General features: G+C 46.1%; 1 protein-coding gene and 1 non-coding gene across 11 annotated transcripts in view; one reads left to right on the top strand and one right to left on the bottom strand.

Annotated features, from left to right (window-relative positions):
• The window catches only part of EHMT1 (euchromatic histone lysine methyltransferase 1), a 198,887-nt gene that overhangs the window by 129,154 nt on the left and 56,521 nt on the right, over nucleotides 1-13,212 (top strand). For all 10 annotated transcript variants that reach the window (XM_087418683.1, XM_087418680.1, XM_087418682.1 and 7 more), the window contains 3 exons: nucleotides 1,152-1,272; nucleotides 4,672-4,803; nucleotides 8,777-8,922. In XM_087418683.1, the coding sequence (XP_087274809.1) occupies nucleotides 1,152-1,272; nucleotides 4,672-4,803; nucleotides 8,777-8,922 (399 nt within the window). The remainder of the gene's footprint in view (nucleotides 1-1,151; nucleotides 1,273-4,671; nucleotides 4,804-8,776; nucleotides 8,923-13,212) is intronic.
• On the bottom strand, nucleotides 5,498-5,604 carry LOC147913157 (U6 spliceosomal RNA). Its single transcript, XR_015549065.1, has one exon. It is a non-coding gene; the product is annotated as a U6 spliceosomal RNA (small nuclear RNA).

Genomic DNA, 13,212 nt, shown 5'->3' with positions numbered 1-13,212 from the left:
GCAGAGAAGGATGCGTCGGCTCTGAGACTGGGAAGCAGGTCTTTGTGCTGTGGGAAGAAAACTCAGAGAGTTTGCGCCACGTGAACCGAGAAATGCTGTTAACTGGGAGAAAATAGTCAGTGGTGTCAGGTTGTCACAAGGGTGGATGAGATGAGGACACAGAAGAAAGGGACTGTTGGGTTTGGTGATCGACTGTCGTTTCTTTGGGACGGTGGATTGAAGTGACAGTGAGCTTTGGGTGCAGTGCTCACAGAAGTCCTTTCTGAAGTTTTGCTGTAAAGGGGAGCACAGGAATGAGGAAGATGGAGTGGAGTGTAGGGTGCAGTGGGTGGTTTATTAGGAGGGACGCTGGACGGAGCCTAATGCCCCGCCACAAGATGATCTCCAGGACCGCCCTCCCTTGCCACGTGACTGCAGGCCGACCAAGCACCCAGCACGAGGGCTCATTCCAGGCAGTTGGGAAGGACAGAGCACTGCACCTGGTGCATGTTTTTGTCTCATGAACACATTCTTTTAAATTTGTGTCTGTATCCACAGTAAGCAGGAATTGTGAGATCCTCATCTTAGACTAGTTAGAAGGGACTGGTGGTCCGAGCTGTGTGTCTGTATGTAATCTGTGGTAGTCAGATGCCGTTTCTCAATCTAGGCTTTAGAAACAGATACTTAAAAAATCTTGAAATATTATAAATTGATTATAACCTCTTTTCCTTGTCCTCCATGTAGACAGTTAATTTAAACGTAGATTCTGAAGCCATTTGAGCCATTGACTGTTCTTTTCTCATGAGCAAAATGAATGGATGTGTCTGATTGAGTGGGTTCTCTCCTCACTGAGCTTATTTATTTAGTTCCTGAGGAGAGCTTTTTCATTTATTCTTTTTTGTGCCAAACTCAAATAAGATTGATAAATTCTATTTTAATTTTCTTGGCTTTTTTTTTGGCCTATAAAGTAACTGAGCTTAGAGTGATGTTTAGGGAAAAGCACACGTATCTTTAAGAATGTGACCAAGAAAAATGTTTAAAATTAATATTCTAGTGGAAGAAGTAAGATATAACAGGTATTTTACTTTGCAAGAAAACAAAACTCGTAGTCCTTTTTGCTTTCAGGAGCTCCCGTGCTTTACCTTTTCTGTTCCTGCCCCTTTGGTCCTCAGAGTTCTGAGTCCAGCATCAAGAAGAAGTTTCTCAAGAGGAAGGGGAAGCCTGATAGCCCCTGGATCAAGCCGGCTAGGAAGAGGAGGCGGAGAAATAAGAAGAAGCCAAGCAGCGGGCTGGGTAAACTGCCCGGGCGGCCGCGGGGCCTCGGGGGCTGGCCTGCGGCGGGGGTTCTGCCTAGGATTTCATTTGAAAAGCGGGCTCCACGGTTTAGAGAAACCCAGAACGGGTATGAAGTGGCTTGGTAGAGGCACTCAGCTGACCCTAAAGTGGCTTCTTTCCGGCGAACCTCCTGTGTGCTGGCCTCGTTGCTGGACTGGGGCTGATAAGGGTCGTGCATCGCTGCCCGTGTGGCTGGGAGTCTGTGGCCCGCGTGCACAGTTCATGGTCACCATAGCTGCCGTCACTGTCCTGTGTGGGCAGTCCTCGCTCCACATGGCTTTACGCCCTTTGGTCAGATTCCCCTGTCCTAGGAGTAATTTTGTTAAAGGGAATGCAGGGAAGGAAATGACCGTCACACTAAGAAGGTGAGCAGGCCTAGTGGGCAGGGGTCATGTTTACAGCTTTGTTGCGGAAGACCTGGCGTACGATAAATTGTATGTAATTCAGGTGTGCAGTTGGTAAGTTCCAGCACCCGAGTATGACTGTGAGACCTCTACCACAGCCACTCATGAACGCCCCCCTGGCAGGGTCCTGTCCCCTGCCTCCCCTTGGTGACTACCCTCTCCCCAGCCAGCCCTCCTCCTCCTCCACCTCTGTTCCGCTTTCTGTCCTGCAGATTGGTTAGCACTGTGTACAACCTTATAGGAATGGATCATTGGGTAGGTACCCTTTCTCTGTCTGCTTCTTCGCACAGCGCTGTTTGAGAGCCATCTGTGTTGTAGTACGTAGTACATGTCGATAGTTGGCTGTGAAGTATTCCAGGATGTGGCTGTTCATGGTTTATCTTTCACCTGTTAAGGGACATTGGCCTCTTTTTGTTTTTTGGCTATTACAAATAAAACTGCTATGAATGTTTGTGTACAAATCTTTATTGAACAGATGGTAAATATTTAGGAGTGGAATGGCTGAGTCGTATGCTGTATGTCTGACTTTTTAGGAAACTGCCAAACTGTTTTCCGAAGTACTTGTCCTCTTAACTTTCCCACACAGCACGTGAGAGTTCCCGTCCCTCTTGTGTCCTTGCCAACACTTGTTATGGTCAGTCTCTTGAATTTCAACACTGCTGGTGGGTGTGCAGTGCTATCTCCTGTGGGTTCACTTTGTACTTCCCTAATGAGGAATGAGGTTGCACATCTTAGCTTTTGTATAGCATCTGTAGAGTGTTTGTATCTTTTTCTCATTTTTAAATGAGATTGTATGTCTTCTCATTAAGTTGCAAGAGTTCTTTCAATGTCTTGGATATGTCTTTTGTCAGATACGTGTTTTGCAAATATGTGCACCTAGTAAAAGTTTTTAAAATTTGTTGAAGTCTATGAATTATTTTCTTTTAAAATTCATCCTTTCTGTGATCTCAGAAATCTTTGACTAACTCAGGTCACAAGATTTTGTCCTAGTTTTCTTCTTGGAGTTTTACGGTTTTGGCTCTTACTCGTGGGTCTCCGATCCATTTCGAGTTAGTTTTTGTGTGAGGTAGGGTCAAGCTCTCTTTTTCGCATGTGGGTATCCAGTTATTCAGCACCATTGGTTGAATTGACTTTTCTTTCTCCGTTTTACCCTTTGAACCTTTGTGGATACTCAATGTGTGGGCTGTTTTCTGGACTTTCTAGTCTGTTTCATTTATTTGTTTATCTTTACACCAGTACCGCAAAGCTGCAGGACTTTGTTCTGGTTTTCACAATTACTTTAGCTGTTCTTCTACATTCCCCTGATATAGAAGTAGGTTTGCTAAATGGATGTCGGGGAGGCAAAGCTGTCCCCCGAAATGCAGAGGGCTCCAGGAGGCCTTTGTGTGAGTCACGGTTTCACGCTGGAGGTGGGTGGTGAGTGGGGCTCGCTGACTCACCAGGCGCACAGGAGCCTCCTGTGAACTTCATCTCCATCTCCGTCACTTAGGTTTCCTTTTCTCTCTACCTCGATGATCAACTGAGATCAGAATACTTGATGTAGCTTTTATTGTTGGCTAACAAAAGCATTTGTAGATCCAAGACTAAAAGTTGTTTTGGAGTTGAGGTTTCATCTTTGCCTTCTTGGGCATAATGTGTAAAATGCATGCTTAAGTATTTATCCACATAGGAGTTTGAATTTTATTTTTTTTCCATAAAATGTTTAAAATTGCACAAGGACTACTCATGTTCTTCAAATTGGTGGTGATGATTTCTCGCACGTGATTGGCTTCTTCCTGTCTATCCAAGATCTAGGTGTAGAATATGACATGAATTCAAAGACTTTGGATACCATGAGTCTCTGTATTATGGCTCATTTATTTCTGATCGTTGACATAATATCAACAACTAGTATTTATTTATTTATTTTTAATAATTTTATTTATTTATTTATTTTTTCCCCCAAAGCCCCAGCAGATAGTTGTATGTCATAGCTGCACATCCCTTTAGCCGCTGTATGTGGGACGGTGGCCTCAGCATGGCTGGAGAAGCGGTGCATCGGTGCGTGCCCGGGATCTGAACCCGGGCCGCCAGCAGCGGAGCACGCGCACCCAACCGCTAAGCCACGGGGCCAGCCCAACAACTAGTATTTAGAAGCTTGGCTGTGAAATACGGGCATTTGCCCTCTGCTGGTGTTGCATGTTATCTTGTGTGTATGCACACTTTTGACAGACCTCCTCAGTGAAATGCCCTTACAATGGCAAATACCTGGGTAGGCCCTCCTGGGACTTGAGGCCCTCGAGGCCAAAATGTCCACACGTCCCAGGAGGCCTGAGCCTTTGCAGTCCCCACTTCACAGGCTCCTTTTTTGCCCACATGCCTTCTCCTTGGCATGTTCAGATTGTGTTGCCCTCTGCTGAGTGAGGCACTTCAGAAACCACCCATGTCTGACGAGTGGACGCCTCCTCGCAGTCCTATGTCCTTTCCCTGTGAATCCTGAATGCCAGGTGTCGGTGAGGTTGGGCAGATTTCCCAGCAGCACTGCACGTGTCTTTAGCTACTTTACGTCAGGTGGTCTTTCAAACCTGCAAGTCAGATTTTTCTGTTTTATTTTTAAAGTAATAGTCACAGAACATGACACATACCATGTTTTTATCCATTTCCTTTATTATTTCATCAGCTTTTGTCTAGCTGTGTAGTTATAGAGAAGGATGTTTTCACATGTAAGCACCTTTGTTTCTCTTGATACTCTCTCCTCTCCTCCCATGAATATTATGTAGAAATGGGGGAATTAGCAAAATGATGCACAGGAAAGAAAATGATAGTGAAACTGAAGTGACCTAGACGATAGTGGCATTTTAGTTTGTTGTTGGAATGGGTTAATTAGCATTCCCTGTGAGCCCAGCCTCCACAGTCTCTGGTGGAGAGACGTGGCCCCTGTGCAGTGTTTCACGTGCGTGCTCTTTGACTGCAGGTTCTGAAACTTATACGTCATCTTCAGGAAGCGCAGAGCAGACGGCACCAGGAGACAGCTCGGGGTACATGGAAGTTTCTCTGGACTCCCTGGATCTCCGTGTCAAGGGGACGCTGCCCTCACAAGCAGAAGGTGAACGTTGGTGCTGTGACAAGGCTGGGCACCATCTTGCTCTTTGTTTGCTGGGTGGCGTCCTCTGTATTAGCTGGATGCCCCCTGCTGGGTAGTGATGGAACGTTTGATTAAATGCATCCCTGAAAGGTGGCCAAATGGACATAACACAAGGCATGTGTGCTGTGTCACCCACAGCATTCAAGTGGAAACCCTCAGGGATAAGGTAGCAAACATCTCCCTTGAGGTCAGATCGTTGGTGGTCATACAGCATTTCCCCCATAAGTCAGACACATTTTTTTTAAAGATTTTATTTATTTATTTATTTTTTCCCCCCAAAGCCCCAGTAGATAGTTGTGTGTCATAGCTGCACATCCTTCTAGTTGCTGTATGTGGGACGCGGCCTCAGCATGGCCAGAGAAGCAGTGCATCAGTGCATGCCCGGGATCCGAACCCGGGTCGCCAGCAGTGGAGCGCGCTCACTTAACCACCAAGCCACGGGGCCGGCCCCACATTTTTATGTAGAGTTCCTAATGAAAAGGTGTCCTTCTGTCCTGACTGTGTTCCAGGAAATACACAGGTGGCTTAATTTTGAATAATGCGGCTTTTTTATTATATCTGATTCTTTTTTTTTAATTAATTAATTAATTAATTAATTTTTTTTTCCACTTGGACAGAAATTTATTTATCCTAACTTGCCAAAGTCATAGCTGAAAAAAATATGGAACGCTTCACGAATTTGCGTGTCATCCTTGCGCAGGGGCCATGCTAATCTTCTCTGTATCGTTCCAATTTTAGTATATGTGCTGCCGAAGCGAGCACATTATATCTGATTCTAATTATGGTTGGTTGAAATATGTCTTCTGGTTAGTGTTGCGCTAACAGTGCTCAGATACAGTCTGTAATGGAATAATATGTGGGTGGTGCTGTGTTTGAGCCTTTAAATCACAGAGGCATCAGCAGCTCCTGTGGCGCTCCTTGGCCCCGGGGCTCTGGGCGGGGGCCAGGGGCGGGGGCGGCCTGTAGGCTGCCTGCACTGTATCGGCAGGCACTTGGTAACCATCCCGCACACGATCTCTCCACCAGCGTTTCCTCTTCTTCAGCCATTCAAAAACCTTTTATCAATGAAAAGTAACTGATAACTGTTTGACTATTTTGGAAAATTTATTTGAAATGTAATATGGGCATGTGTGTGGTGATGGGTTGTAATTAGTATTTTGGTGGTGAACATGATGTAATCTACACAGAAATAGAAGTACAATGATGTACACCTGAAATTTTTACAATGTTATAAACCAATGTTACTGCAATAAACAAAAAATTAAAAAAAAAAAAGAAATGTAATATGGGGAAAATGTAAAAATCCCAAAGTTATTTACATTTTATGTGGATTTTGTAGCTGTGAGATTGTGGACTGCTATAGGGGTTTAACCAATCATTTTTTGAAGGACAAATAACTAGCTTTTCATGGTTTTGAACATTAGAGAAATCTTTAGCCTAAGACATAAATCGTAGGCTTGTCCTTCAGAGAAACAACCATTTTTCTTCTTGCACCAAATGGAGCAGAAACCCCTCTTCATTATGAGTTCTCAGCATAATCCCCCCATGCTTTCTTTCCAGATGAAATATAACACTGTATGTCTCATTTTTCTAAACTTGCTTGTAGATTTGTCTCAGGAAGTTACAGATTTGGATGTAAGCATGAAATGGTGTTTCATTTTATCGAGTTGCCTCCTCTGCTACACCCCAGTGTCAGCTGTGAGAAGGCAGCACAGCGCCCAGTGGACACTCATGAGTGCAGTGACCTCAGGCTTGCCCTGATTTGTTGTTTTAGCTGAGCAATGGGAGATTGATGGAGATGGTGGGAGATGGTGTTTAGAGGCCCTCTGCCTTCGGATTTTTATATTCTGTCTCTGGTAAAAGTAAGGACCGGAGGTGGTGGTAAAGGGACCAAAAGAAAAGGACCTGAGACAGTAACTAAAAGTAACTGTGAAGGGCCGAGAGTGGCAAAGTGAGGCCACGCTGGTGAGAGCCGAGTTAGAGAAGGGAGCAGTGAAGGCTGAGGCTTCCTGAGAACCCAAGACCTCTTATATGTTGACTTCCCCAAGTTTATTTCCCTGTGATTGAACCACTGACTGATCAGTCATGCTTTTGATTTAGAGAATCAGCATAGAGAAGAAACAAGTTGCATTGCTCAGTTGCGTTCATGCTTTTTAGCCCTAGAGTTCTGGAAACTTGAAGGAGACAGCAGCAGAGCCTTAGGCTGGACAGCAGGGGTGCAGCATCTCAGGCTCGTTGGGCATCTGGGTGGTGTGCACCTGTGACAGGTGCAAAGGGTGGGTGACAGTTCTGGGTTGTCGTTCAAGAGGGTCCAGGCTTGAACCTGCAGAATGTTTGTACCAAGATCAGAAATCGCTCTGTGTGCATGTCTGTCGTCTCGTCGTCGTCTTGGCTCTTAGTTCTGCTGAGTCAAGGTTGAGCGATATTGTGATCCCAACAGGTGACTGAGGGGAGGTCAAGAGCTGGTGACCTGGAAATGTGGGTGGGGCAGACGAGTCAGAGCTCAGGGGGAGCGGACACTCGGGTGGGATTTGCTTGGACCGTTCATTTGACGTCCCTGGTGGCTCCTGCTGCTGGAGACAGGAACACACACCAAGTTCAGGAGATGTCTGAGCCACTGCCACATTGTGCAAGTGTGTGGGAAGCTAACTCCAGGGACCTGGGCCCTCGTCCCCTCCCGTTGGCCTTCTCAGCCACGTTGGCGGCAACTCTGCGCAGTCTGTGTCTTCCTCATTTTAGAGTCAAGTTGCTCAGCAGGTCACCACAAAGGCCTCCCAGTTTTAAATTTGCAGTGATTCCGGTGTGAGTTCTACCTTACCACCAAGGAAAGGCATCCATCTCTTGGAGTGTGGGTGACCCCGAGGCTCGGCTGCACTGGGCGTTGGCGACGGGACGAGGCGGAGTTGCCCCCCTGCTTCATTGCTGTGCAGAGCACCCGGGCTCCTGTGTCCTGAGTGTGCCCTGGCTGTGACCAGCCTCAGGTTACAAACAGGGTAGCGGAGAACAGTCAGGGCGTGTCCTCTGGCCTGACATGGGCCTGTTGTAGATGTGAGGACAAGAGTTCATTGTTCTTACCTGAGAGGTGGTGGTGAGGTGGGGGACGCATGGGTTCACCTTCTATTTCTACTTTGGTTCCCAAGGAGAACGTGAGAGGTGCCTGGGTTTGGAAGCAGCAGTCCTTGTAGCCACTGGTCAGATCGAGCCGTCTTTCTGGGCAGGCCTGGGGTTGGGGGGGTGAGGTGGAGCTGGCTGCAGGCCCCTTCCTCCCCGTGCTGCTCAGCCGGGTGTCTTCCCCGGGCCCCGGGATGAGAAGAAGATACTGAGTGCTGCTCTCATTCACGTTTTTATCCTCACCCTGCTTTCTTCCCTTTGTTTCCCCAGCTCTTCCCTCCATCAGCTAGTAAATTGGCCCTTTGGACTGTTGTAGTGGGTGAAAGCGTTCTCAACAATAAACAAATCGTTATTAACCCTTCCAGATTAAATTGAACATTTGTTTTTGTGGCTGCAATTCTCAAAACAAGTGAGGAAAACAAGGTCTCAACATATAGTGAACTTTTTTTGTGTGAAAACCAAAAGACTTAGGAGTAGCTGATGATGGTCTCTCTGAACTTACCTGCTGGCTCCTAAGAACATGGATTACCAAATCATTCTCGAGAGCCTGGCGGGTGGTAGCTAGCTGGAGAGACGCGTTTTCCTGTCCTGCAGTGGTGCGTGCTCGATGGGCTGGACCCTGCCGCTGTGCAGGGCTGCATGGGCTGACAGAATTCCCGGTGTCGCTTTCATTTCCTGCACAAGAGGCTTCTGCAAAGAATAACTGGGCGCTTTCTGGACTACCCTTTTGAAGTGGGAACTGTGTGTCACTGAATATAATGAAAGCCTGTCTGGGCACGTGTGCCGTTGTTAGTGATGCTCATGCATGTCTCTATGACTTTAGGGCTGGCCAACGGTCCCGATTCGGTGGAGACTGATGGTCTCCAGGAAGTGCCCCTCTGCAGCTGCCGGATGGAAACCCCGAAGAGCCGAGAGATCACCACTCTGGCCAACAACCAGTGCATGGCTACAGAGAGTGTGGACCACGAAGTAAGCAAGTTTACTTTCATTTACAACAACAAGAAAGGAGGCAGTGCCCCAGAGAGCACAGCCCTTTCCGTTGAGTGTGGTATCGCACGACCAGGGAGCCAAAGTAGACTTTGCACAAAACCAGCCAACGGACACCAGTGGTGACATAATGAGATGGTGGAAACCAAAACATAGGTCTAGAGCTTTTTAAAAAGGTAGATGTGGGGCCGGCCCGGTGGCGTAGTGGTTAATTTGCGTGCTCCACTTTGGCGGCCCAGGGTTTCCCTGTTCGGATCCCAGCCGCGGACCTACACGTCGCTCATCAAGCCATGCTGTGGCAGGCATCCAACGTACAAAATAGAGGAAGATGGGCACAGATGTTAGCTCAGCCACAATCTTCCTCAGCAAAAGGAGGAAGATTGGCAACAGACATTAGCTCAGGGACAATTGTCTTCACCAAAAAATAAAAAGGGAGACTCTGCAGTGTGTGGATCAAAATGACCTGTAAGCTTTACTTTTCTGTTATGGTCATGCTTTTACAAAGGTTTTTCTGCCTTGCTGTAAATTCAGATGTGGACAAGTTGAGATGGCAGAGTTGAGCTGAGGGGTGGACGTTATTTGCCACATGTTCTGTCACACACAGCCTCTCCACAGACTGTCCACCTCTTTTAAAAAAAAACTTGTCGTGGTGAAAAGGTGTACTTATCCTTCTGAACCTATTACTCAGATTCCGCTGTCACCAGCATTTCAACTTGTCCCTCCCTCTTGTCCTCTCTTGGTTGTGAGCTAGCATTTTAAAGCAAACCCCATTTTACCACTCATTATCTCAGTATGTATCTCTCTTAAAAGAGAACCTTTTCTCATGTAACAGAAATAACATGGGGTCGGCCCAGTGGCATAGCGGTTAAGTGCGCACGCTCTGCTGCTCATGGCCCGGGTTCGGATCCCGGGCGCGTCCAATGCACCACTTGTCAGGCCATGCTGTGGCAGCGTCCCATATAAAGTAGACGAAGATGGGCACAGATGTTTGCCCAGGGCCATTCTTTCTCGGCAAAAAGAGGAGGATTGGCAACAGATGTTAGCTCAGGGCTGATCTTCCTCATACACAAAAAAAGAAATAACAGCAATTTCCTTTTATGATGTAACGCCTCGTCCATAGTTACATGTGTCTGTGAACAAATGTGTTTTACGGTATTTTTCCCTGAATCCAATTAAGTTCCATTCATTGTATTAGTTGCAGTGTCTCTTGAGTCTCTTTATCTCTTAATCCGGGATGCTCTGCCTCACCCGTCCTCTCCTTGCCTGTGCTGGCGGCTTGTTGAGGGAACTGGGTGAACTGCACGCTGCCACAGACTCTGGGTTTCTCTGATGGCTCTTTTGTGTTAAGTACCCCCCTCAGTTCCTGTAGCCTGGAAGTTAGGTCTGAAGACTTCAGTAGATTCGATTTAATTTTGGCAAGAATGCTTTGGAGGGGCTGCAGTGAGCTCCCCTGCACCCTATCAAGACCACTGCTAAGATGAGTAGGGCTTTCTCTGGCCACGGCCTGTCCCTGCATCAGCTCCTCATCAGCCTTCACCTGGCAGTGTTACTGTCCTTGGGCACTGCTGCCTGAGTCCGTCATCTCATTAGAAGTTGCAAAATGGCAATTTTACTGTTCTGTCATTCCTTCTGCAATTGCTAGCTGGAATTCTTTAGTGCAGAAGAACTTTCCCTTGTCTGCTGGGGCTATTTGGTACCCCTGAAATATACTTCATAGTGGATAGACAGAATAAATAACTACTTTTGGTCATTTTTTTCACTTTTCAGAGTAATGAGCTGGTGCCCTAATGGCTTCCCGTGGCATCCAGTGGGCTTGATTGATTTTGGCCCCTTCCCCCCGATATCTCTTAGGAACTCATGGTCTTTTTTGTGTTCAATGTGTTATAAACTTTTTTGTTGTAAAATGAAACATAGATCCAGAAAACAGTACAAGACAAGTGTTTGGCCTGATGAGTCTGTCTAGGGTGAGGGCTCTGGTAACGACCACCAAAGTCAGGGAGTGGGGCTGCCCCCCAGCCCCATCCTGCCTCACGTCATGCTCATTCCATCCACGTGACTCACCAGCCACGCGTGTGTCCTGAGACCCTGTTGCCTTCTGTCTTCTGCTTTACACACACGTCTTCCCTTTCTCTTCCTTTCAGTTTATCTGTGGAGCAGCCTGGCCCTTTGCCCTCGTCATCTGAGTCTGTGGGTCTCACACGCATGGTGCACACAGCATGCTCCTCTGTGCTGCTGCACACCTGCAGCTTGATACAGAGACTGGACCGGACTCGGGTCCGTCCCTTTGTAAGACTTCACAGGGAGTTCAGCCCGAGACAAGAGACGAGAGACAGGATCAGCTGTGATCTAGTTGTCTCTCTTTTTCTGGTGTTAGCAGCTGTTGACTCTTAATGCCTGTATTTATTAATTCATTGGAGGTTTCAGAGTGGTGATATCCTATCACTTGTTGTTGATTTATCGGTTGGAATGGTTTCCTAAAGAAGCACGTCATCTCATCTGCTGTTTCGTTACCCAGTGGCACATCTCCTGGGGGAAAGACAGGAGGAAGGTTTGAGCCTCTCTCTTCATTTCCCAGTCTTTCAGACCATGAGTTTGTCCTCTGTCCTCTTCTGAGGTTGACCAATGTTTTCTTTTAAAATAAGTTATGAACTGTTGTATTTAAACATATTTGATGGGTTTTAATACTTTGTGTTATTTTTATTATTGAAGCTCAGATTGCCCCATCTTTGGCCCATGGGACCCTCTTCATTTTGAACTCTTTCCTGGGGTCTGCAAGGTCAAAACTATTTTCATAATGATACTAAAAAGTGATGTGCCTCCTCACTTATTCTTTCACAAAGTGGACAGTGGCATTTTGTGCATTTAGAAGATCTGTATAACTTAGGGAATTAGTAATTTCCACAGTGTTAGAAAATCAAAGTGCGAGACACACCTGTGGGTTTTAATGTAACAGTACTAAAACTTTGTGGACACTGGTTTGGGATTTCACATTGCAACAAATATTTTAAAACTACCGCTTATACAGAGTTTTGATGTAGTATCAGAGAAGAATGTGCACAGTTGTCTTCTCTGAATACCAAAGCAGAGATGAGAATCCAGCTGTCTTATTAAACCAGCTATTAAAGAGTTGTGCAAACAGTATAAAACAGTGCCATTCTTCTCATAAAAATTTTTTTTGTTTTCGAAAATAATTTTTTCATTAAAATATGTTCCTTATGTTAATATGTGATAGGTTTACAGTCAGTTGCTGCATAACGATGTTTCAGTCAAGGACAGACTGCATGTATGATGGTGGTCCCATAAGATAAGTACCACAGAGCCTAGGTGTGTAGTTGTGTAAGCACACGCTGATGTTCGAGAAACGACAAAATCGCCTAGTGACACATCTCAGGATGTTTCCCTGTTGTTAAGTGATGCATGACTGTATCGCTCTTTGTTTGTTTTTTTTGGTGAGGAAGATCAGCCCTGAGCTAACATCTGTTGCCAATCCTCCTCTTTTTGCTGAGGAAGATTGGCCCTGGGCTAACATCCGTGCCCATCTTCCTCTACTTTATATGGGACGCCTGCCACAGCATGGCTTGACAAACAGTGCATCTGTCCGTGCCCAGGATCTGAGCCTGTGAACCCCAGGCCGCTGAAGCGGAGTGTGCAAACTTGCCGCTGGGCCGGCCCCCAGTTTAATTTTATATATGCTAAAACCCCACAGTACATTGCTATTATTTTTTCATTAAATAGTCAGTTATCTTTTAGACTGATGAATCATAAAAGTAATGTTTTCTTACGTTCATTTAGACCATACCCGGACAGCTTTATTCTTTGTTTAGATCCCGCTGTCCCTCTGGGATCATGCTCCTTGTGCCCGAAGACCTTTTCGTTATTGTTTTTTTTCCCCCGTAGCACAAGTCTGCTAATAATGAATTCTCTCAGCTTTGTTTCAAAGTCCCTGTGTTGCGTTTGTTTTGAAGATATTTTCGTGGCTGTTGCGTGCTCGGCACTGGAAGCTGTTGCTCCATTGTTGCTCCTGTAGTTTCTAACGAGAAGTCGGCTGTCGTTCTTGTCTTGATTCCTCTGCAAATGATGTGAGTTTTTCTTAGGCTCCCTCCTAGATTTTCTCTTTGTCTTTGGGCCTAAGTATGGTGGTTTTTCTGTTTTCTTTTTTCTCTTTTGGAATTTATCTTCTTTAGGTTTCTCTGAGCTTCTTCGATTTTGATCTGATATCTCATTATTCCTAGAAAATTAATTCTTACTTGGTAGCTCTTTATTTTTCAGCCT

Source organism: Ceratotherium simum, chromosome 29, assembly GCF_057802395.1.
Source record: "Ceratotherium simum simum isolate JZ-2026a chromosome 29, ASM5780239v1, whole genome shotgun sequence".
Taxonomy (NCBI): domain Eukaryota; kingdom Metazoa; phylum Chordata; class Mammalia; order Perissodactyla; family Rhinocerotidae; genus Ceratotherium; species Ceratotherium simum.
Note: the sequence above shows the minus strand (reverse complement) of the source record. Positions and strands in the feature narration are given on the sequence as shown.